At 36.8% G+C, this 26016-nt stretch overlaps 1 protein-coding gene across 1 annotated transcript in view; it reads left to right on the plus strand.

The window, feature by feature from the left end:
- The window catches only part of LOC106914131 (VPS10 domain-containing receptor SorCS1-like), a 61196-nt gene that overhangs the window by 13047 nt on the left and 22133 nt on the right, over positions 1–26016 (plus strand). The window contains exons 2-15 of the mRNA XM_014980731.2: positions 9320–9387; positions 10299–10398; positions 10615–10773; positions 13504–13577; positions 16617–16681; positions 17435–17553; positions 17877–17966; positions 18598–18777; positions 20073–20219; positions 22440–22542; positions 22848–22924; positions 24265–24356; positions 24495–24602; positions 24750–24867. Coding sequence (XP_014836217.2) covers positions 9320–9387; positions 10299–10398; positions 10615–10773; positions 13504–13577; positions 16617–16681; positions 17435–17553; positions 17877–17966; positions 18598–18777; positions 20073–20219; positions 22440–22542; positions 22848–22924; positions 24265–24356; positions 24495–24602; positions 24750–24867 — 1500 coding nt within the window. The remainder of the gene's footprint in view (positions 1–9319; positions 9388–10298; positions 10399–10614; positions 10774–13503; positions 13578–16616; positions 16682–17434; positions 17554–17876; positions 17967–18597; positions 18778–20072; positions 20220–22439; positions 22543–22847; positions 22925–24264; positions 24357–24494; positions 24603–24749; positions 24868–26016) is intronic.

Raw genomic sequence — 26016 nt, forward strand, 5'->3', positions numbered from 1 at the left:
CATTACAGATCGAGTGCTGAAGATTTAAAAGGATTTTGGAGAAAAAAAACAACAAAAAAAACAACACAGAGCTCGTGGCCCAGCGGGTACAGCTTTCTGCTTGGGTTAAAAGTGCCAGACCAATAGCTGTCTAATAATTGCGTGGATTGATCAGAGCCCCTCCCTGTTCACTTGGGGGCTTTTCAAGCTCAGCGGGCCGCTGTGTCCAAGAGGCCGAACTGGCTCGGGCTTTCAATTATGGTGAAAGAGCCAACGACGCGAGGGCATAAGCCTAAAGAAGATGGAAGTCGTTTCAGAGGGTCTATCAACCAAGCTTCTACTTGGACACGGTGCTCATGTCTCAGCAGGAGGTGCCTAATAAATGCAGACACTTGCTGTTCAGCTTGAAAGCCACAGCTGTAACACAAAGTGTCTGAAGTGAGCCCTCTGAAAGTACAGCTAAGTTGTTCACACATCGGTAGAATTACACCACAAGTCACACTCCAGTTGAACTTTATTACTAAAACTGCTTCCTTTCTCTGCCGTGATTAACTCCCTCATCTGTGAATATTCAAGCTTTATGAGGGCGTAGGCAGTTTACATTGTGCAAAGCGATATTGTGATGCTTCTTTTATGATTCATGTTTGCCGTGACCTGACGCACGCAGTAGAGCCAACCGCTCCGACTTCAAACAAGCCAACTTTAGCACAACAGCTGGCCTACGAGGAAATGTTGCCTTTGTTAATGAACTGATATAAATTGATGTGACAGACAAAAGCCTCTGCACATTTTAGGTCCTGCTCAGGTGGTATTGAAGTGCGGCGGCAGCGCGCTGCTGTGCCACTGGCTCCGGTGGCTGCTGGGAGATTTCACAGGGCAACACAGAGTGGAACTGAAGTAGAGAGTTCTGCTGTTGTGAAAGGTGTTAAGTGATTCTGTTTATTGTGGTAATTTCATCCGGGGCTATTCCACTTGCATCAGGGATTTCAACTCACTGGATTGTATTTTTTTTGTTGTTGTTTTAATTTGTAGAGGGTGGATCTTCTGTTCCACTGCTATCGTCTGTTTCACCTTATTATTTTGGTATTCCTTTAGTCGTAATTGTAATATTGACTGTGAGAATATCCACGAAGGCTTCAGTGGTTTGTTAGCAAACATCAGTGACGAAACAACATCACGGAACCCAGAGGATAAAGTTGTGGAGTCGTTTAAAGGCAGGGTTAGGGTAATACGCAGTAATAAGCAAGCACTCTTCAGTCCATCACTCAAAGAAGGAAATACCATTCGAACCTACCAAGACATGGGCGTCCTCTGACAAGCAAGGAGAAGCAGCCAAGAGAGGCTCATGATAACTGTTGAAACATTTTAGAAATCTCCAGCTCAGGTGGGAGTGGCTGTCAACAAGAGAGCTGTGCACTCTTCAAATGTAGCTTGTACAGAAAAGTGGCAGGATGAAGGCCATTGTTGGGGAAAAAAAAAAAAAGCCTTAAGAAGATCTCTTACAGATGAGGCTTTTTGGTTTATGAAAAATTCTCCTGTAGAACAAAAAAAAAAGAAAATAGCTATAAAAGTGGCCAAAATAACACTCAGAGGCACCTTATAGAGAAAGTAGAACATATTTAAAATACATTTAAGTTACATGGAAATTCAATTTGGCACTTTTGGTGAACATTGTTCCTATTGGAATTGCTGTATATTATAAATGCATTTTAAACATGTTCCCTTTATTCACATTGGGTCTGTAGTATTTTTTGACCACTTGGGTTTTTCCCTTTTTCTCTCTCATTTTCATTGTTAACATGCATAAGATGTCAGTACATCTGTTGCATCGATACAGGTCCTGCTTGATTATAGTAAGGATCCTGCAGGCATTTCAAGTTTCTTAATGTCAGTAAAGGGGCATAACAAGACCCATGAAAGACAATGCCCTGGTCAATGATGCCAAAATGCACCTTTTTACCTCTTGCTACAGATATGAGTGCGCTATGCATTAAAACATGGTGTTGGCAGCATCATGCTTCAGCTGGGACAGGGAAGCTTGTCTGAGTTGATGGGAAGATGATTACAGCTAAATGCAGGCCAATTGTGAAAAAAAAAAAAAAAATGTACCAGACTACAAAATACTCAAGACTACAGAGCACAAGCACAATTAAAGGGATTGGATCTAAGTGAATTCATGCTTAAGAATAATTCTGTGAAAATACAGACCTACATTCACTTGAGAACATACCAACATACCATGGGGTAAAAGTGAAGGTATACTCTCGACCCATGCTGACTGAGCTGGATGCTGTCTATTTTGCAAAGATGAAATGGGTAAATATTTTAGTCTGTAGAATTGAAATAAGGTCATATTTTTCTTTTTTTTTTAATTGAAAACCATAAATCTTTCCTTCACTTCACAATTATGCCGTTATTCATGTTGGTATGCCATATGACATCCTTTCAAAATACGCTCAGATTTGTATTTGTAATCTAGAGAGCATGAAGCGGTTCATTAGCTCAACACATTCAGTTGATGTTGACAGATACAGCTTCCTAAAATTATTTTAATACCAATCTTTTTTTTTTTTTTCCACCGCACTGTTGCATTTGCGAGCTTGGATTCATCAAAGCTGCGTCAATTTTTTTTATTACCATTATTATTGATATTCCAATCACTTACTCCTGTAACAATTGCTATTATGGAATCATCCATCTGTTTAATTGCTGTTGCTAAATGTGATGACAGTCTTATTGATGAGGCAACTTAATTCCAACAGCTGATGAGGCTGGATCAGCGGGCCGCTGAGAGTGGGAATGAATTTCAGAGAGTGCTCTCGTGTCAATTGTTTCTTTCTTCAGCAAAAAGAGTTTGTTTTGCATTGTCTGGGCAGCTATATCCCATTTAACAGCTTCATTTCACACCAGTAATCCCCTGAAAGTCACCCATTAGGCCTCCATTTGTTTAGACGTAATGATCAAATTCATCTCCATACATTTAGCTCCAAGGGTCGAGATTTACAAAGGATTAGAGCTGAGAAATCAATTCGCTTTCTCTTGGATGTCTGGTAATCCAGTTTGGGGACATGTTTGTGCTGTTGTAGTCTAATGAGTGCGGCAGTACATGACACCTTTGTTGGAATTCAAAGGGAGAGGTAGGCGAAAATATGTAGGAAACAGAGTGTGCCTCTCTGCTACCAGGTCTTTTTTTTCTAATCATTAAAAGAAGATCCTTCATCTGGTGATTTCAAATAACAGTATAATGGTTTGCAGGTCATGCTGAGCTTCAAGCAGCTGACTCCTGACAACTACAAAGTGAATATTGTATTGTTGTATTGATGTATTAACTACAGCCATGAAACGCCGCTCCTAAGAAAGAAGGCTTCTCCAGTCAGTAGCAAGGCTTTATGTATCCCACTGCAGCTGTTTGATTATTCCTAAGTAAACGCCTGTGATTAATTCCAGTACAGAAGAAGGGAAAGGTACGGATTTTGTTCTACTTTTCCAACTCATCCAAGTTGTTTTGTTGTAGATGACTCTGTCAGTGATTGTATGACCTTTGGATGGTGTACAACTAGTTTAATGGTAGATCATAAATCTCTGCAGCCCAGTCTGGACATCGGGACCAAAGTTGTACCAAGATGTGCAGATAATTGCCAAAAAAAAAAAAAAAAAAAAAAGGGAACTCCTTAAAACAGTATCATACTTTTATAAAAAGGTGAGAACAAACTTGGACTAACTTTCAGTTGTAAATGTTAATAATATCATATTTGGGCATCCGATTTAATATTTACTATGCATGAATAAGGTAAGACATGTCATGATGGGAATCGCAAGCTGTGCAGGGATCCATGAATAATAAGAAAAAATTGAAGACTGGAGGGGATAAATAATAAATGAATGTCAATATTTTTAATGACTGTGTGTTTGCAAGAAGATTACAGAAAAGAGGAACAAAAATGAATTAAACATTAGTATTTAAGTAGAAAATCTTTGGGAAGGTGTGGTTTTTGACTCAAGAAACCAAATACAAGCATCTATCTATTTTAGATTGTTTACCAAGCGAGAAACAGGAAAAAAAAATGTTTTAAGAATAAAGAATATTGTGCATCATTTGCATATATTTCTCTCCAGAATCAAAATGAGGTAATTGAGATTCAATTTTAAGATTTTTGACTTTCACTTAAGTGTTTTTAAATATATGTATAGTCACGTAGTATTCGTTTATGCAGGGCCAGACAGAGGTATAATAAGACTTTGTTTCAGCTGCAGGACAGAGGGGGGAGGGAGGGACCTTGTTTCCATGATGGACCACTTTCTTTTTACATCAGTGTCACCCCATCGACTCATAACAGTTGATAATTAGGAAGTAGATCTGCAAGATACACAGAAGGGCTTCCCCTAAAGAGCAGTATGATGCCCAAGCTTTATGGTTGCAAACACGGGCAGGATGTCATTCTGGCAATTAATTTGTATAACAGCACAAGTTTATTTTTCCTCCCCCACTGACTGTTGTGGGTTTCTACTTTTAAAAATGGCTTTTTTCAAGGAAGCACTTATAGAGATAAACACAAAAGTTAAGCTTCCTCTTGTGCTTCTTTGATTTGATTCCTGTTGATGAAGAAAAATGAATCTTTAAAGCAGTAAACAAGGCTTTAAAGAGCAGTAGTTGCATGAAAAAAAAATGCTTGCTTTGATTAAAATTTTTATGTTTTCTTAAGAAATTACCCTCAACATTGTTGTAAAGTAATAATTTACAAAAAAGAAATCTTGAACTCTATTGCCTATTATGAAAGCTGTTAAACACTTATAGCAGCATGTTCTGCCTGTAAGTTCCTCTGACGTGAGTTTATTCTCAGTATCAGGGTCGGAGGGGGATTCATTTTCCCGGAGCTTCTTGCCTCGGAGTGGCCCACTTAAGTTTGCAGTAACTTAAAAAAAAAAAAGAAAAAAAAAGAAAAGAAAAACATACTAGGAAATATTGCCTGAGGGTCAATAACTTATTTATTGACTCATTTACTTAAATTTACTCATTTCTTTTCTCTTTTAAAATATCCTCATACCCATTCAAGGGTGAACAATGTTTCTTTGCAGTTTCAAATTTTGTTTTCTTAACAAGCAAAAGAGTTTATGCATATCCTCAGCAGTTGTTGCATTGCAGCTATGCAAATTTCTTGGCCTCTCTTGTCGGCCAGTTCCCTTTTACCTTCAAAAGTTCAAACTTTATTCCTGTGTTGCTGCTTGTTCTGACTCTAAAGGCTCACCACCAACAGCCTAGGTTATTCGGATACTTGTTTTTCTCTGATGAATGAAATTGTTTGTCTTTGTTCGGGTCATGATAATGTTACCTTTAATTTTAGATAACACTAAACATAAATTGGACAAAAAAAGTAAAAACAGAAGGAATACGTCACTTTTACACCAATGTACCATAATGCTGGAAACTATACCGAGTCTGGTCTGTCTTCTTTGTTTCATTCCAGTCATTGACTTAAATTAACACCGGCCCTTATGGCCCATAATCCCAGTGGGCCCACTGGGATTTTTCCTGCTTCTCCTGGTTAGCTTCCCTGAGACTGCTCAGAATATGTACCGAAAAATTTGACCTCAAATTGTAGACTCTGAGTAAAGCTCAAGTTATTTTATTTGATCAGAACTAATATTATGCTTAGTTGACTCACATGTCTTCTTCATCCCTGTAATGCTTTTACTTCAAATTTGTCTCTTGGTTTTACTTGTCCTTATGCACAATAGTTAGTTAACAGTTGGTGTAGAAATTGTTTTATAATCACTGTTGATTCTTTATACACAACTCAGGTTCTTTTTTATAATTCAGATATTTTATGCGGATCTAAATCATGCTGACATGCATCAACAAAAAACTTACAGGGGACAACATGGGGGGAATATGTAATTAATATTCTAAATGAAATGAAGCCGCCTTTATGTGAGACTAAATATACAGATTTAGATGACTTCTGTGTTCGTACAGCCAATTTTAAACGCACGCTGCTTTCTAATAGGTCAGAAACAACCGAATGCGTCAAAACCATATGCTAATTATATTGCTGGTGCTTCACAGTTGCCAACTGTATTGTAACAGAAATCTGTCAAGTCTGACCTCTTGCAGTCACATTAACAGCTGCACAGCTGCATTGGGTTAATTTGGCATACGATACGATCAGCTTGTCAGAGGAATCAAACAAATTGCACAGTTGAATAAAAAAAAAAAAAGAAAATAACATCACTCTCCAGAGCATCAAACACCACAATTTATAATTAGCTTCAGCATCCAGTCTTTTTTTTTTTCTGCTTCTGTAAAAAGCAAACAAACCACTAACTCAGTTTAAAACAGCGATTGAAGTGCACTGAATCATCCACGTGGCTTCTGATTAAAGCAAAATCTTAAATTCCAAGTACTCCCATCCAGCTTCATTATAGTTTTACAGTAATCCAATGCAGCCTGTTTGTTAGGTTTTTGTGGCAGAGCAGCATCATGTTGTGAGAAAATTGTAAAAGGACTTGCACACAGTTTGAGATGTTGGTGTAACTTCTGATTTCTGAATTAGTTTTGTGGGAGTAAGAGTGGAGTTAAAAACATTTAATGAGTTTAAAACAAGTAAACTTATCACATGTAGACCAACTGACAGCCTGCTCTGGCTCAGAACAAATTATTTGGAGGTGGGACTTCAAGGAAGATGTCCATTACTATGTAACTACTTTGAAATTTGATTTATTTTGCAATCATGTTTTAAAAAAGGTACATATATTTTTAATCTTCCCTTCTTCCTCATCATTTCAGATCCATGCTTTGTGATTTTTTTCATTTGACACCTTAGAACCGGTAAATCAAAAATATAAATAAATAACTTTTAAATATACTTTTACGGTTTCAATATATTACTCTGTAATCATTTTTAATTCGTGCAGAAAATTGATTCAAAACTTCTCCTTCTGTCCTCTGATTGGTTCGGTAGAAAATCTACCGGAGAAAATCCGAGTGAAAGGGAGAAAGCCCCAACATTACTGTAAGCAAGATTGTTTTGTCAAGCAGTTTCACAGGGAGGGAATGGCCAGGCTAGCATCTTACTAAATAAATCCTAGTATTAGATTGGCTAACCTGCACAGCAACAGTTAGATTGGATTAACAGTACTTTTCCATAGCACCTGTGAGAGGTTTTGATTTGTTAAGTGGAGAAATAAAATAAATTAATATCTTCAGCACATGACCATGAAATATATTTATAAAATTACAAATCATTTCAATTAATATGTTTTTTTTTTTTGCTAAAGACACAGATAGATTAATTTATTTGATACATGCATCTAAAATTTTGTTAACAGTTTCATATAAATAAAAATTTTGGGTCATTTTAATTTATTGAATTGTGGCACATTTGGCTTTCTGTACTTACTTACTTATTTCAGTTTACTGCTTGTGTGATATTATTATTTTTGACATCTAAATACCATGGACAGAATCTTCCTCAAGAAGAACTGCTTTGCAACTTTGCATCTTCCAAAGGAGGTAGCAACATCGATATACAAATACACAATGCAGGTATTAATGTTTACCAGCCTCCAAATGTTACATTTGAGATTTCAGGTACGTCTAAGATTTCTAGCAACATTAGAGCCGAGGAAACAGATAAGGGAGGCCAGCTGTTGGTCTAGTTAAAACCAGCCCCCTTTTTGAGCTGCATAGGAAGACAATGGCCAGACTAGCTGTCTGTAGATAAAAGTGGAAATAGAGTCGGAACTCAGATTTGTGATTGACATCAGACTTATTTTTCTGTGTGCATTACCGCCACCTACTTGTATGGAGTGTGGCTCAACATGTCAATTTTATTTATTTCTCTCTCTCTTTTTTTTTATGTTATCGTATTTTAATTAACTTTGTGCCCCCCCAAAGAATCACAGTCCAGAACCAAACCCCCCCCCCAAAAAACAATTAAAAAGTCAATGCTTTTACTATTTGAATTTCCTTGCAGTACATTTATTAAATTAATAGATTCTTTAATTTCTCCTGAATTTCTCCAACATTAATTTGTTTTGTATCTCATATATCCTACACAATAAAATTGCATTTCCTTTTTACAAATTTCCTCCGAAATATTGACAGTTTCCTGTAATATGTTGCTGTATTCTGAATAATGAGCTGTTAAATGCGGTATGTACAAATCTTAATCTTGTTAGTTTCTCCTCTCTTCTGTTTCTCCTTCCTCTCATCTCTCTCACTTTCTTTTGAATTCTATATCACCTTCTTTTGTCATCTTCCTCCCTTTCTTTCTGCCACCTTTCCCTCACTTTTTGTTTTTGACGTCAGCCATGCGGTAACTGTTCTATTTAAATAGTTGGAATTTCAACATGCTGACACTCATAGACATTGTCTGCTGTGCCTCTTACTAGTATCATTTTAAGATTTACTCTCCTTAAGCAAACACCCCTTTTAATTTGCTTAGTTTTGAGTTGCAGACGCTATTGATTTTAGATGCACGCTTGCATACATGGCTTGTAAAAAAACATGTTTCCACTACGGCTTACTACTGTTTGTGACAGGAGTGGATATTTTGAAACACAACAGTCGGCCTTACAAGTTGTAATTGGGGGTAGTCAGAGTTGTTCCCAGTTTCCCAGTGGAAAATCTGACTTAGAATGGCATTCCAGTTTTATTTTTCCAACTGGGAAGTAAGAATTTTCCAGTTTTGAGCACAACTGTAACGCAGCATTAGTCTATGCCTGCGGCTTTAGGTGTGTCCCTCAGGTGATGGATGTGGTTCAGTTTCTTTATCATAACTGATGGAGGCTGCCTGAATCAGAGCAGAAGAACAGATTGAAGCTATGTGTTTTCCTGCCTGCTGAGCACAGAACATTTTATACTTAGCTGGAGTGTCTTAATGCTCTCAAAGTCAGAAGTTGCATCAGCAGACAAACCATTTCTGTGTTTGAGATTGGAGCTGTGGGGCGTTTCCCCCCCACTGCAACAAGGAGAATTGGGAAGATAAAATAAATAAGTGGTTTTATGTAACTTAAAATAATTAGGAATATGTTGTTGTTTTTTTAAATTATCACAGACAGCCATGTTTCTATCATGAGGCTGGGACAATTAACAAGATTTACCCTCCATCCCTTCTGTGCGTCTCCCCTTTAATTTCAGAGGTGTGTCCTAGTGAAGCATGATGGAGATTAATGCCAATATGACAAATGTCTGAGGGACTGAATGTTGGCACTTTAACAGATCAACTGGAGCCTTTAAAGTAATGTCATGTCTGGAAAAGGGCCTCTGTGGCACTTCACTGCTGCTGGTCTGTAGTCATCACACACTCCTTCACAGTGACCTGTTTGATCTGTTTTGCAGGTGATACTCATGTTGACGAAATACTACGACTTCAACTCTGGCAGAGTAACAGAGAGTTCTTTGTGGAGGTAAGCTCCTCTATTTTCAACATTAATAATGCTTATATATCAGAAGAAATTAATGGTGCAATTATAGCATTTGTAGCTTATTAGTATAGATTTGACATTAAACATATTTTCTGACATAAAATGGTTGCACTCTGCTAAGTGTTCAGTTGTGGTTAGATATCTGAATTGTGGTAATGTTTTTTCTTTTCTCTTTTTGACACCTTCACTCTTAATAATAATAATAATAACAATAATAACAATAATAATAATAATAATAATAATAATAATAATAATAATAATAATAATAATCAACATAAAGTATGCTGTAAGTATTTTGGTAAAGTTTCAATATCGCTTGAACTTTTTCACGTTTGCAACTACATTTTAGTGTATTGTTTGTAGAAGTCACCTGCATTTTAAGTAAAGAAAGAAAGGAAGGAAGAAAGCATGGCAATTTAAATTATAAGACAATGACAAAAAATAAATAAATAAATAATTCTATGAAAAAAACACAACCATGCAAAAATAACATGCATATTTAAAAAAAAATACGACAATTAAATATTTTCTTGTTTACTGTTTTTTTTTTTTTTTCTAAACTCAATAGGTTTGAGTTCAACATTTTAGCAATTTCAGCTTTCAAGTAAATTCATCCTTGGATTCTACACATTTTATGCAACAAATATTGGAGTAGGAGGTCTTTTGATATCATATATTTTTTTCCCCATTTATGACACATGGGTTATATTTGTTCATTTTTAGCTCTAAAAAGTCTCGTTTCGTTTAGCAAATTGCCTCAGGATGTTTGTTGCTGTAATTTTCTGCTTGCTTGATGTGCCTAACGATCCCATCAGCATCATAACTATTAAAGCCCCTGTTGTCCTTTAGCCACCACTCAAACCTATTTACTTTGACCTGTAATTCAATTACAGGTCAACTGATTATGGGACCACGTATGAAAAACTTAACGAGAAAGTGGGGACCAAGAGCATACTGAGCTACCTGTATGTGAGTCCAAACAACAAAAGGAAGGTGAGTTTTCTGTCTGTGTGCCATGTCAAAATCCTGCCTGCGCTGAATAAATTTACAGGCAGAGTGTCTTTTGCACAACATTGCGATAATGCACAAGCGGGCTGCGTTCATCTATGCAAGCTGTGGAGCAAACAAGCACATTTATTCCCTGTGGGGGTAAAAAAAAAATGTTGTCAAAGTAGGCTGCTGATTTCACCATCTCCTTTCTTGCCTCAGATCATGTTACTAACTGACCCAGAGGTGGAGAGCAGCCTGCTCATTAGCCTTGACGAGGGGGCGTCCTATCAGAAACACAGCTTAGGCTTTGATATTCTCAGCTTGCTTTTCCACCCGGAGCAAGAAGACTGGATCCTGGCTTACAGCCATGACCAAAAGGTAATGTGTAGGTGTCTACTCGTGTTTAGCGTGAACAAACCAGAACGAAAACTGAAAATGTGAAAGAAAAGCGCCCTTGTGAGAACATGTCAGCCGAAAGTGTTTGGGTTGCTTACCTTTCACACTCCTTTTGCAGCTTTGTTTGAGAGCTTCATTTTATTGTAGTCTCTAAGTTTACAAAAAAAAAAAAAAAACTACATCTTTATTAAATAAAACAAAATACATGTTGCTGTTTAGCTTCATTTGGGAGCTTGGGGAGCTTTGATCCAACAAAAGGAATTGTTCTGCTGAGACTTTTGTACTGATACAGTACGTTGCAAAATTACTTGCACTCTGTGATATTTTTTAAATAAACACAAAGTTTAATTTATATCTGCAGTTTATTGGGATATTATATGATACAGCTAGACATAGTAGCAAATATTTATGTAGGTGAAGAAAAATTCTGGGTAGTTCGCAATAATTTTTTGCACGTAAAAATCTGAAAGTGTCAAAAGGCAGATTTTAAAGTCTCACTACTGGATTTTTACCAATTCAACATATAAATCTGTTTTTATTTAGACAAGTTCATTGTAGCTCTAGCTTTATATTTATGACCATTGTTCAGTGAACCTTCCCCTGACTCAAATCTTTTGTAGGCTTCAACAGATTTTTTTTTTCCAAGACTGCATTGTATCCATTCATATTCCCATTTACTGGAACTCCACAATATATTGCATAAATGCTTTTGTTAGATTCTCAGAGTCTGCAATATTCATAACACAACAGAATACAATTATTAAAATGCTTTGCAGGTGTTATGAACCCACACTTTGCATACAAGTGTAATATTTGGCCCAATCTAGGCATCTAAGGCCGTGATGACAATGGCCAAATTACTAAGGGTTAAATGAAGTCTTGGAATCACAAATTAGTTACAAATTACTTAAATTATGAAATAAATTGGGTTCTCTGGATTTTATTTGGAGGTTTCAAAGCAAATTTGAGTGAATACTATTGTAAAGCACAGTTTTCAGATTTAAATTTGGAAAAAAAAGTAAAAAAAAAAAAGAAAGAAATCCTCCTACTTCACAATTATGCAATACTTTGTTGGTCTTTCATGTAAATCCCACCAAATATATTGAAATTCATTATTATAATGAAATCTGAAAAGTAATATAAATATATTTGGAAGGCACTGTGTCAAATATAATTTTTGAGCATTCCATCACGTTACAATGTCATTCCCTCCTTACACCTGGAGTGTTTGCTTTGATTCTTTCATGCATGTTTGAGAAATCCTTGAATCTCTGGCAACTATTCAAGCTCCTCCTTGGAGCTTCTTCTGATTAGGGAAGAAGCTCCAAGTTTCTGAGCTTCTTCCCCAATCAGCTCCTTCAGACTAGCCAGCAGCAATTAGGAAACACCTGGGGTAAACTGCACATCTGCTGAGGTCTTAATTGCAATTCTGGTAAAAACATTGTTAAGGGTTAATAGAGGTGTGACTTATGACTTTCTGAAGGTCTTTGAAAGAGCAGGAGTTTTTTTAAAGAGACAGAGGCCCAATTTCAAGGCGTTAAATTACAAAGTCAGATTTCTATCTTTTGCATCATATTTGATATATATAGCATTTTTATATTGAAGGTCACACAGTTACTTAATTGTGCTATCAAATGGTACTGTGTGCCTAGAAAACACATAATACTGCCCCTTTAAGACAAGGCTGCAGCTGCTGAAACATCAGACCAGCTCCATCCTTAAACATAAGGTCTGGCTGCAGATGTTTGAATGGTTCGGGGCAGAACAAGAGAAAATTTGACAAGGAAGACACGCCCCCCTCCAAAAATCCCTAAGCTCAACACCCATACACACATCTGTGAACGCAAATACACAGCATCCATTACCATGTGCAAGAACCCTGCTGTCTGCTCCACTCAGCAGCAGGGACATCAAACCCAGTCCTTCTCAGCTTGCTACCAGAAGGCTTGATTTTCAGAGAGAGGAACAGACAAGGTCTGAGAAGTGAGATAAATGGTGGAGTAGGGAAGATGAAAAGCCTCGCAAAGAGTGATCAGTGGGTCAAAATAAAGACGCTTAGGAGAAGTTGGCCTTCGGGCTATTCTGTATGTCTCTGTAAAGCTGTATCTCAATTGTTTTCTTTCTTTTATTCCTGCCAAAAGGAACTAAATGAACGTCAGCTTGGCTTCATTTTACATTTATTGATCGTCTGTCATGTTGTCTAAAAGTTGCGAGTTCTGAGACGGGTAAGAACGATGCTGCTGATCCCTCCAAAGCTCAGAGCTCAGGAATGCGTGGCACTCAATCAGTGAAGCGAGATGACGCATCTTTAATGTTCTTGAGCACCAATAAGGTTGCTATATGAAGACAAACTGCAATGACAGTTAAAAGAGAGGTTTCACAGAGTTTTTAGATTACAACCCTGCTCAGATGCATTGTGAACGAGTCTCATGTCTTGCCGTGAGAACAAATAGTATGTATTATCTTACATTTTTTTCTGAAAACTTGGCACTGAAGCGTGACTTCACTTTACCTAAAACAAATTGATTTTCCTCCTGCTGCTGAATGTTATTCAAAATAACAGCATTTTGATTGCAAAAACTTCACAGAGTTGGCAGCTGCTCAATAATGCAATTGTAAATAAATCCAGAAATAATTCTGTTAGATATTCGGATGTGCTGATGCTGTATTTCATGTCATATTTATTTGTCAAAGGCATTCTCATTTTTTCAGCTCTATGTCTCCGTTGAGTTTGGGAAGAGATGGCAGCTTGTGCACGACAACGTCGTTCCCAACAGATTCTACTGGTGAGATCATTTGTCGGTCACTTAACTGTGGAATAGTGCAGTGTTGTTTTTTGGAAAACTTCATTGACATTGTGAGCATCTCTGGTGCTTTTGTACACTGTTAGTGTTGCGGAAAAAAAATCAGTTAGCATAATTTTTGTGGCAAAAAAATGCCATAAATTAGTTGAATTTAATCAAGGTAAAATATTTTTCACAATATTTGCACATTTTCTCCTATTAGAAAATGATAAAATTACTATTTAAGATGATTCGTGCTTCACAGATGAATCATATGTATTATGTTTGAATGTATATATATTTCATTACATAGTGAATACATCGATGTTATTTATAAAGATAAAAATTTCAAGAGCTCATGCAGACTTTTCATAGAATATTTTCAACAGCTTTGCAATACACGAACAGCATGTTCAATTTAGTCATATCAAAATATTATATTGTCTTTTCTTCTAATTGTGTATTAAGACATGTGAATTGCTGCAGATTTTTAAATTTCTTGTCTGACAATTTTAGTGTTTTGCTCATCGAGATATTTGACCTTGGATAATTGGACGACTTATTATTCGTTTTATAGTTATTAGCTGCAATGATTTTTAGGCTTCTCTGCTGCATGTGTTTTAATAGTTACTGTTGCATCGTCATTGTTAGAGAGACAACATGGAGTAAACACTGTGAAGCAAGCCGTGACCTGAGATCGAAGGAAACCTTCAACCTAAATCGGACAGCTTTTATATGGATTAACCAAATTTTAGCATGACACACAAACAATCAACTAAAATAGAATAAAATAGCTGAGAAATTCACTCTGCCTGGTCCACAAAAACATTGCACCTTAAGAAAAGGAAAAGATAAAAAAAATATTTCCTTAGATGTTTTCTGTGCTTGATGCAAATTATGTGGCCCTTCCTAAGCAGACAAACACTTTGGTTGTTTAAGAAATGAAAAGCCGCCCATTGCATCGGCTGGGGCTAAATAATGTGTCATCTGGGAGACAGCTCTCCATGCACATGCTTATTTAAATGTGTTAAAGGTGGCACTTTTTCTTTGGCAAGACATTATATATTTATATATGAGAACTGTAGACAATTAATTTTAATTTCAACTGTAGAGCATGCAGAAAAAGTAAAAAAAAAAAAGGTTGTTTTATCGACTCATCCAAAAATCAAACATGATTTACAAAATCCCACTAACAAGCACCCTGTTTCCGAAACATGCTGCATAGCCAACACACACTCATTACTAGACATTGTAGCGGCGTGTGTTAGTTATTGGAGAACACTGTAACATTGTGAGGCTTTATTTAAGAGTGCAGGCTGCTGTTCACTGATAGAATTGGATGAAGTATTTGACAGAAAGTCCATTAAAAGAGATGGAGCTGTGAGGCAATTACAGAGTGCTGAGGGAAGCAGGATGGGAGCTTTTTATATTATAGTTCAGACACAGTATGGAAAATGAAAGAAACCCATCTTCTGTCACAACAGCTGCTATTAATACAACAAGTGGTCACTTCCGCTTCTTGGTGCTTAACGGCTACGATGAAGAATCTGTAGTTCAAGGGGAATGAAATGGCTAAGTACATCTTACAAAAAAGAAAAAGAGCAAAGCAGGTCAAACGTCCTTCAAGTCGGTGTCTAAAGATCAGGTTGTCGTATTATGACTCCTAAGGGAACAATAAAGTGCTCTGCTGTATCTCCTGTAAGACGCCACGATGAAAAGGATCTTTGTTTGGTACATAATTTACACCGCTTCACTTTGCTTATGGGTTTCTCACAGCAGCAACGATGATGAAGTGTTTTGTCCTATTGACAGCTTTAAAATCAAAATTTATTTAATTTTAGAGTATAGAATAAATAATTCACAAGCTGAGAACCTTCTCCAGATAAATTAGTTACTTAAATATAAGCAAAAAATTTTTTATTGCACTTTTTTTTTTTTTTTTTGCTTTGCTCCTTTAGCTTCTCTAGGTTTTATTCTGCGTCTCAAAGATACGTCGACAGAATCCCGTTTTCTGTAGCTCAGCAACACTCACTCTCAGAGGAGACTGCAGATTTGATTATGTGTAAATAATAATAATGGCTTTGTCCTTTTGAGAACTAAAAGTGTTTTTGTTTCAATGTGAACTGCTTCAGCTGGCCAACTTTATGAAATTACAAATAGATGCACACATTAGTATTCCGGCCCACCCTGCAGATGTTTCTGACAAGGCAGTACATGCTGTTCTGTGATCCACTGCAGATGGCAGCTCCTGCTTGACATAAAGTCGTGGTGCTTGCACAGCTGATATGAGGGAGTAATTCATAGTTTTCTCCTAAGTTATTTAACTTGCGGCTAATTTAAAAACAACCTCGTTCCACTGAAAAATGTAGATGGGCCATTGTCTTGTTTTGTGAGGCGCACTGTTTGTCCAGGACACAAGATACTCTCTACACAGCACAGACATTTTATTTAAGCAGGTTATTGATATTAATAACACTGCTTTGTATCATGTATCGAGCTGAAGATGATGAAGATAACACGTGATATTTTAAATAATAATGCAGGTCCTTGGGAAGCTATCCATGCCTGTCAAATTCAATTTATTTCATTCGACTTTGAATGAATACAATCTGAAGAGTGTGGCATGAATGTGAATTAATTTAGTTTGATTAATTATGGTGTTAAAACGGTCCAGTCTTTGCCTAGAAGTAGATATCCTTTTGAAAATTTGTGCCAGAATTGAAGTTCGCGAATGGACTTCAACCAGTCTAAGTAAAAATGTTAGTCTTTAGATGTGAAAAACTAGTAGATACCAAATATTCTACAAAATATTCACTGAGAGAGACTAATATAAATTTACAGCACACTTTTCTGATTTAATTTTTTTAGACAATTTATAAACCACGTACAATTTTCCTCAGAAAATCACATACATTTGTGATTAGAATGTGTGAAGAAAGTTGAATGAGTGCGAATACTTTTAAAACTCCCTGTAACTCACAAAGATGTTGATTTGTAACCACAAATCCAACGATTCTCGGCATGTCTTTCACAATGTTTCAGGTCTAGACTGGGTTTGGACAAAGACCAGGGGATGATCCACCTCGAGATCACCGTCTCAGATGGACGTGAGTCAAAAGCAGAAGATATTTCACCTCATGTAATTTGAGGAACAAAACCTAAACTACATCAATCCACTGATTTAATGAAAGACGAAAGAGGATGAAGGAATAGATGCTTCGGAAAGGTGGAGCTGCATCCATAGGGGTCTCATTGACTGGGAAAAAAGATAAAACATTTGTGGGTTAGGTTTGAGTTGGTACCTGAGGAACAAGGACAGCTTTTGTTACAAATAGTAAATGGAATCAACATTAGGAGTGATGTAGGTTTACTACTATTTGTTAAAAGCAACTTTGAATTTCACAGATTCGGATAGTTTTATTGATAGACATTTGCTTTCAAAAGGCTTTATTTGGAATTGTTTCGGGCAATTCTAAAAACTACATCTTAATATAAGCTTTTAATAAATTACTAATACTTTTTTTAAATGCAGCTAAATGACTTTGAAGAAGGGGTTACAACAATAAGTATTGACAATCAGAAAAACAAAAAAAAATGTCCACACAGAAGAACAAGGGATGAAAGAAATGTTGTTTGGTGACTGATGTATATTATTGTTCACAGGGATGGAACATTTTTACCTTATATACGGGAATATGAGACCTTCAAGTTGAACAAAAAAAATATATATATCTGTTGTTTATCCTCTATGTATTACTTAGTATCATGGGTATAAATGATGAGAAACATTGATTCTAGACCACAGAGGGTTGTTTGTGGATTTCTTGCATTCTTAGCGACATTTTCTCCACTACCAACAGGGTCGCAGTACATAACTTGCAAACTTCAGAACTGCTCAGATGGAAACAAGGGCAAACCTTTCCCTGGATTTATAATCCCAAACTCCCTGGTGGTGCAGGATGAATACGTTTTCATCCAGGTGGGTTTTTACTGCAAGGTCTGGCTTCATTAAAAGACGATTAAAAGCTGTAAAATCAGTGCGTTCAGCCGCATCTTAATGTACAGTCATGTTTTTCATTAACTAAAAGGCGGCATTATGCTGGCAAGGGAAGGGATGAAAATAAAATCACTGCCTTTTTATTACTGCAAGTACACCTCAGCATCACAATTAGAGACTAACACAAGATTTTTATGATGGGATTCTTTTTTTTTTTTTAAATTTAAACAGAAGCTTTCAGTAATCAATGTATTTTAATGTTTATTGTGATTATCTAAAATATTTTGGGCATATTTCTCTTGAAGGTGTCAGTCAGTGGCCAGGCTGTCCATTATGTGTCATATAAAAGACAAGCCTTTTACCCAATGAAGCTTCCCAAATACACCCTCCCTAAGGTAAAACTGCATCTAATATTTTCTTAAGATTCTTCACATTGTTATTTTCCAGACATGCCTTTAACTACCCATAATCATGATATGTAATCTTAAAATCCGTACAACAGATGCTGACTTGAAACATAAATCAAGTGAGCATCTTTCAGAATGCTAAAGAAACATTTTTTTTTTTTTCTTTTACGCCAATCTACCTTTTGTTCAACGAGGCACAAACACAGCTGGGTGGATTAGTGGTTTGGCAGTCAGGGTCAGAATAATCGGGCAACGTCAATGCTTTCAGAGTCGTCGCAGTAAAGTGTCAAAGTGTCCACTCCCGCCTTGTAAATTGTGAAAACCTCCTTGAGAAGGGCACATATCGCCTTACATGTTTCACTCTATATTAAAATTTCAGTAAAACTAAATGAATTCAATCTTCATTTCTGGTGCACAGCGTTAACCGCCCCCGGTCTAATTGCTGGGGAGCGATTTAAGAATTAACAAATTACTGCTTCCCCTGTGTGACCACTGTTTGCTCACTGCTATTGTAGATTCCCAGACAGTTATCTTTTCAGTTGTATAAAATTAGTGCTATCTATTAAAAAATAAAGAAATAAAAAAATAAAACCTTCCCTTGTTATTCCCTCATATTTAGGACCTGCAGATAATCAGTACAGACGAAAACCAGGTGGTGGCAGCGATTCAGGACTGGCATCAGAATGAGTCGTACAACCTCTACATGTCTGACTACAGAGGACTGTTCTTCACTCTGATGCTGGAGGATGTTGTTAGCACCGGTGGTCCAGAGGACAATGTTATGATAGACCTCTACGAGGTAAGCAGTTACTGTGCTGTGAGGCTGCCGCTGTTATCCCACTGCTGGGTTTTGATCCTGACATGAGCTGAAGTAAGTTTATGTTTGCTGCAACTTTTATCATCATGTTGTATTATATTCATTGTCAGGCCGCATTTAGGCTACTAGCTAAAAGACTACTATTTTCTGCTACAGCAGTGTTTCTAATTTAGCCTATAAAAGCTACATATTCTTGAAAACTGTTTGGCTTATGTTCTTGCAGATGGGAATTTCGTATTGTTATAAATATATTTGACCTACTTATAAAAAACAAACACATGCATATGTTTCAAATGGTTTGTTAAAATATGTTGTTCTGTTTTAAGAGTAAGAGAGTGCCTTAGCACTGTCAATCATGCTTGTGTATGTGCTGCTCGCACCCTCCCCCGCACTGTGTGTGAAAGCTAAAGATTACAGGTTTGCTGCAGCTGTGCTCACCATGGAGAAACCACCTAACATCACAGGAAAATTGTTCATCCATTGTCATTGGGAGCCATGCTTACAGAGAGAAAGAGGGTGGGTGTGAGCAGCGCGTACACCAGTGTGATTGACACAGCTAAAACCTTCCACTAAGAGGAGGCAGATGAATTCATTTCTCCACAGATTATTTGTCTCATATTATACTCTCAGGATGTGGTGACAGTTTCAACAAATATATAAAATATATATATATATTTTTTTAAAAATAAAAGTTACCTACCTCAGCTTTAACACAAGCTTTAACTTGTGCCAGGAACATAAATCTGTGTTGACAGATCTACTATGAACTTGCAGGGATTCCACATGAATGCATCAATGCACATTATCCTCATCGTCATCCAACAGTGAAAGTATCATGTTGCTACAAACGCACACCTCAGATGTCCCTCAGTAGTTCCTGAGACGACCTTGCCACACATGTTTGGTTATGAAACAGTGTTTTTATTCTCTCTTACAAAGATTTGGCAAAAAACTAAGAAGAAATGTGGACACAGTTGATGTCTGCTGTATGTTAAGTCTGCATCTTTGCACGCAAGCACAAAGAAGAAGACATATCCCACGGCTCTGCCATATGTTGTTTTGATTTTACACAGCCATACAGATGGTCCAAAATAGTGCTCCATGTCAGAAAAGCTATCACTCTCAGACATCTCTCTCTCTCTCTCTCTTGCAAAATGAAGCCCTCAGCTTTACTTAAGTTTGAATATTTTAAAGCTTTTTTTAAGCTTTTTTTTTTTTTTTTTTCCTTCTTTTGTGTTATTTTTCTCCATTCCGCTTCATGCCTCTCATACACGCAGGTTGCCGGGATTAAAGGAGTGTTCCTGTCAAATAAAGTTGTTGAGAACCAAGTGAAAACTTATATCACGTACAACAAGGGCAGAGACTGGCATCTTCTTCAGGCTCCAACAACCGATCTCCAGGGAAACAAGGTCTATTGTGAGCAAGTAAGTGGGCCAGTGACAGGAGGTAGATATACTTATTTGGATTTCCATTATCTGCTCTCAGAAGCATCACACTGTATCGTGCTGTATTCTGACGATGCTAATGACAGTGAATATACCAAGATTGTTAACACCACCGAGATATTTAGGCTTAAAAGTAATATGTTAATTTTAACAACAGCTTCTTCTGACTGGACATCTTATTGACGTGTGTGAGTGAGCCACCCAACATCTCAACTTGAATCCGAGTCTTTCAATTAAGCTAAAAATTAGGGCGATGGTAAATAGGCCTTCCAAATTCAAAGAACTGGAGCTCATCAATAAATAAAAAAAAAACCCTCCAAAATATCAGTGAATAAATATAAAAACTTACTTAATAAATTAATAAATATACTTTTTAAAATCTTGATTATTAAAAAATTGACTGAGCATATGATAAACCTCTAAATAATTTCAATTAAAACTATTAATTTGCTTAATAACCTTCTTGTGTTTAGTTTATTTCAGATTATTAACAATTTACTTTCAGTTCATTTCCATATTCGTGTACATTTTGATTATTTTAGAGAAGGAAAACCCTCATATGGAGTAAACATAGCCAACACTATCAGTAATTAATCATTCAAACAAACAATTATTTAAATCAATATAAATATACATATAAATTATTCTTAGAACTTTGTCGTGAACTTGATGTGGAACGAAACAGCAAAATAAGGCGAAGGCTAAGCTGGCAGCCATTAATCATCTGCCCCTCTCAAAGTTTTGCCTCCTGCCATCAGGGAGGAGTTTTACTTTTCCTAACCAGGCCAAGTCGAATGGATACCTCAGATCGTTTGTCCCATCACCTGATGGGTTTGCTAACAAACTTGTCTGTGCTCAATTTCTCAAAGGGAAACGCATGACAAGTATGTTTTTAGATGCTGTGGACATGTATTTATGGGTTTACTTTTCTGCACGAGTTTTCCTTTGTGAAGCGTGTTTGAGCTGCCTGTTTTTGTAACCCAAACATCCCCTGTGGGGTTTTCAAGAATATTCTTCACAGGTCATAAGAACTACTGTGTGTACCTGTTGTGGCATGAAAAATGATTTGCTATCCACAGATTTATTCTGTTTTCTGCTTCTTGCCACATTTCAGTGTTTCAGGTCACATAAAAATCATTATCAAGCAAATCTGAATTACTACTGAAAGCTGTGTAAATATGTCTGCCGCAACTGGAAGGAACATTGCAACACCTGCCATTGTGACATATTTTACATCGATGTGGAGTAATTTTGTCCCAGAGTTCTTTGCAGAATTGTTTTAATAGAGGTACATTGGAGAGTTTCTGCACAAGCAGCAGGAGTGTGTCTTGGGTTGTCACACGGCCTCTCAATTGGATTTAAGTCCGGACTTTGACTTTGCTTCAAAACCATTGTTCTGCTAAGTGAACTTGAGCTCAAGGCCATGAACTGATAAGTGAACTTTCTCCCATAGGATCTTAAGGTAGATGAAACATTTTTATGACTATTAGGTTCTGAAGTTGCAAAAGTCGCCTTAGGCTATATTTGACAGTAAGTGTGTTCTTTTCAGAAATATTGGTTAGTTTTATAGAAGATGTGAGGGGACACACACACACACACACCTACGAATTTTGTCTCTTCAATGCACAGAATATGTTCTGCAAAAAGCTGGGGTAACTTCAAGATGTTTTTGATGAAAGTGTGTCATTTTTGATCTGCAAGGACTTTTTGCATGTGCCCAGTTCTTCATTCTTCTTTAATTATGAACACACTTATTTACAAGAGCAAATGAAGTCTGCAGTGCTGTGGATGTTGTTCTGGTTTCTGGACTACTGGATTAGTAAGTGATAAACTCTTAGGTTCATTTTGGAAGATAACTGAGGTCTACTGGAGTCCTAAAGCCTTAAGCAGGACTTTTGTAGGCCTTTCTAAACTGATAGTCATTTCTAGACTCTAAATGACTTTCATTCTCATCTGTTCTCAGAAACCATAAGAAATCTATACAGAGGCAAATACTTTGTATACATGGCATAGATGATTAATTGACATCAAAGACTTGTTTTTTTTTTTTTTTGTAAAACATTTGACACCACAATATTTCCAACAAAATCTTCTTTTAACTTTTTAGAATTGAACAAATGTTAAAATATTTGTTACGGAATCAGGTTTTTTTTTTTGCACATTCTTAACTCCAACAAATTAATCTCCTCTGTTCGACAGCCATACTGCTCTTTGCATCTTCACCTTCATGTCTCGGAGAACCCTTACGCCTCAGGAAACATTGTCAGCAAAGACACGGCTCCAGGGGTTATAATAGCATCAGGTGAGATCTGATTCGCACAGGAATCTACAAATGCATATTTGTGTTTACTCTCTGTCATAATGCTGGTCTTTGATCATATTCTCCGGCACTTGCAGTCAGATCTGTATTTTAGCTCCGTTCTTGTGCACTTTCCTCCCATGACAGCACTTTAGGTGATAGCTGTCGTTCCCATACATCTGTTGTGTTCTTATCTCAACAAGAAGAATGACAGCAATCTGACTGCAACACGAAAATTGTTTGGGTGATATCTTTGAAATAATTTGGAGTATAAATAAGTGATATTTTTCATGCTTTTCTTTATTTAGGTGTGGTTGGTCCAGAATTAAGCAGTGTGAATGTCAGTATCTTCATCACATCTGATGCTGGAAATACCTGGAGAGAGGTACAATACAGTTTTGGGAGTTTTGGGTGTGACACATTTCTAAAATTCTTTTATGCCTCAAATGTCAATATAGCAAGCAACTATTTACCTCCCTTAATGTTCTATATGATCCTATATGATGGAGGCTTATTAAAAACCATAACAATGGTTTTTAATAAATTGTGCATCTTATTAATTGATGTGCATCTTCCAGATTCTGCTGAGCTACAGATATCGCAAATAGAATAAGAAAGTTTATCTGGACGGCCCTTGTAGTGGTTATAGATTTGTAACTACCACCATATTATTGATGGAGTGACTTCAGTCCCTTTTCTGTGTTAGGCTATTTTAGTTGATTGCAGAATAAAGCACACTGTACTGATCACAAACTTATTTAATCTTCTGAAAGTGACTAAATTCCTCTTGAACTTTTTGAACATGTGTTTTCCAGCCCAGCTTATCTTTGGCAGGGCTTGGAAAACTTATCGCCTCACACACTAACACTCAAAATACAGTGAAAACCAAATTATTAAAAGTCAAGCTTATTTGTCCTGTCAAAGTCTTGATCTAAAACTAATATAAAATCTGGGAATAACTCTTCTTAGATACTCTCCATCTAATTTGACTGAGATTGAGCTTTTATTTATTTATTAATTTTTTTAGTTAAATGTTTAATATACGGTAAAAACTGTATCACTATATTCCACTTTAATGGCAGCAATTCAGGACCCTAAATGCAAATATCAGACGTACTTTTTGGATTTTTAATTTCAGGGACGGTTACTGGTTGTGTTTTTCCTCCTTGAATCTTTTTACCCTTTTACCCCCACCGAGTGCTGCTGTAGTCATAACGAGTTGGGCTCACTATATTTTTTGAACATTTTTTAAATTAAAAAGTAACCTATCTCTAGATGAATCTGAATAAAGAACATACAAAGACAACCTCGCTCAGACATTAATATGCCAGCTTTCGTTTTTTGTTTTTTCTCCCTTTTTCAGCTTTTGGTGCTGCAGTCACATCTGCATAGAAATAGAGAGGCGAGGTTTGACAGCCAGCCTTGTGCAATCTTGATCTCTTGAAACAAATAAAACAAAGGGCGCATACATATTTTTACCACTGGCGTTAGACCCCAGAAATCAGCAAAGATGCCAGTATTTGTATGACGTTTTTCACACTACAGAGACTCTTGTGAAAACAGCAGCTTTGTGTTGTACTTGTTTGCCGTGTAGGTGAGAGCGCGCATCCATTCTTTTGTTTGAACTGCTGTATACCTTTTCAGAGTCTTGAACAATTTTCTCTGATGTGTTAAAGCAAAGGTGGCTGTGTGTATTTGTGTGTGTGTGTCTGCGTGCGTGTGCAGGTTTTTCAGGAAGAGTACAGCGTGTTTTTCCTGAATCAAGGAGGATCTCTAGTGGCCATCCGACATACACCTCTGCCAATTAGACACATTTGGTATGACTTTCCAAGGACGTTCCACGTCTTTTTAGAGCGCGTACTCAATCTTTGAAACAAGGAGTGAGATTGCTTTTCTTGCAAAGCCTTTTCTGACTGAATTATACTCCATTTGTGGTGGGTCTCTCTCCCCCTCAGGCTGAGTTTTGATGAGGGCAGAAACTGGGACAAATATAGCTTCACCTCCTCTCCACTCTATGTTGATGGGGTGCTGGGGGAGCCTGGAGAGGACATCCTCATAATGACGTAAGATGTGGAAGGATTATGAGAAGATTATGTGTTTTCAATATGCTAATTAATGCAGAGGCTAATTATTTATTGCCCTGATGTCTTGGAAAACTCTGTCCCATATACTGGATGCTATGACCTTGTTTTTCTGACTTGCTTTTCCAGGATATTTGGTCATTTCAGCCATCGATCTGAATGGCAACTCCTCAAGATTGACTTCCGGCCTATATTTGAAAAACGGTGCACATCTGAGGACTACATGACATGGCAGCTACATAATGAGGTAGGAAGGGTTTTTAATAGATATCTTCACTTTGCTCTGCTATGTACAAATAAATTTGATAGAAGGCAAGAGACTATAAACCTTTGATGAAGATTTGTGTGCACTACTAAGTTTAAGGATCATACATATGTCATATATACTGGCAGAAGTTGCTAGAGATGAGTTGTATAGTCGTTTGTAAGACTGACTCTGTTGCTCAGACTTTCTCACAGAGCAAAATATCTGTAGAAGAATCTATTTAAATAAATAATTTGATGAGATTTTCTAATGATTTTTTTTTTCCCTAAAATTGCTCGAAGGTTCTTTATTATTTAACATTGAAAAAAAAAAAGCACATCTGAAATTTTGCTCACACATCTCTGGAAGTTTATGCGAGGAGGGGGAGGAAGACGAGGAGGTGGAGGGTTTGCTGGCAGCTGAGAATATGTGCTAATGGGGAACAACTTTTTCTCACCTCCTGTTTGTTTATTAAAAATTCCAAATTTAGATTTTAGTTGAGCATGTTTGCTGTTGAAATGTTCAATTATTAAGGTGCTGGAGATAAGCCATATTGGTTGCACGGTATTCACGGTTAAAATTAGTAATAAAACCAAATAAGGCAGACAAATGAGGATGAGCATTCCTCAGGTCAAAAGGAGAATATTCAGATTGATAAAGTTTCTATTTTTACTTACATGTTCTCAAAAGAGTAATCACAAAACACTCTGCGAAGATCACAAACTACGCTGAATCAGTTCTCCCTTTCATACCCCAATTTTGCTTCAAATTACCTCCCATGTACCGAAACCATCAGATTAATGAACTGAAGTGATAAATATTCTTTACAAAATGCTTTAAATCTCCCATTTGTATTTTTATTGGTATTTTATATTGTAAAGAATACATTTTGCACCCTATTTCTATTATTTGTGGTTGTATTCCTTGCTATTTCTTTCAGCTTTAAAAACATATGAGATTTAATGACATATGGTGGATAGGAAGTGACACGTGGTCAACATAAAACGTTTGGTGTTTGTCAGGTTTATTTCTGCACAAGTACCTGCGATTAGCTTAGGAAAATACACTCAAATCTGCTGGTTTAAAACCACCTCAACTTGGGTCTTTTTGCTGATGTGGTTCTTGTTAAATGTAGACAGATGGAGCCCTAAC

Source organism: Poecilia mexicana, unplaced genomic scaffold (genome assembly GCF_051168715.1).
Source record: "Poecilia mexicana isolate PSO_F unplaced genomic scaffold, ASM5116871v1 scaffold_15, whole genome shotgun sequence".
In the NCBI taxonomy this organism is placed as follows: domain Eukaryota; kingdom Metazoa; phylum Chordata; class Actinopteri; order Cyprinodontiformes; family Poeciliidae; genus Poecilia; species Poecilia mexicana.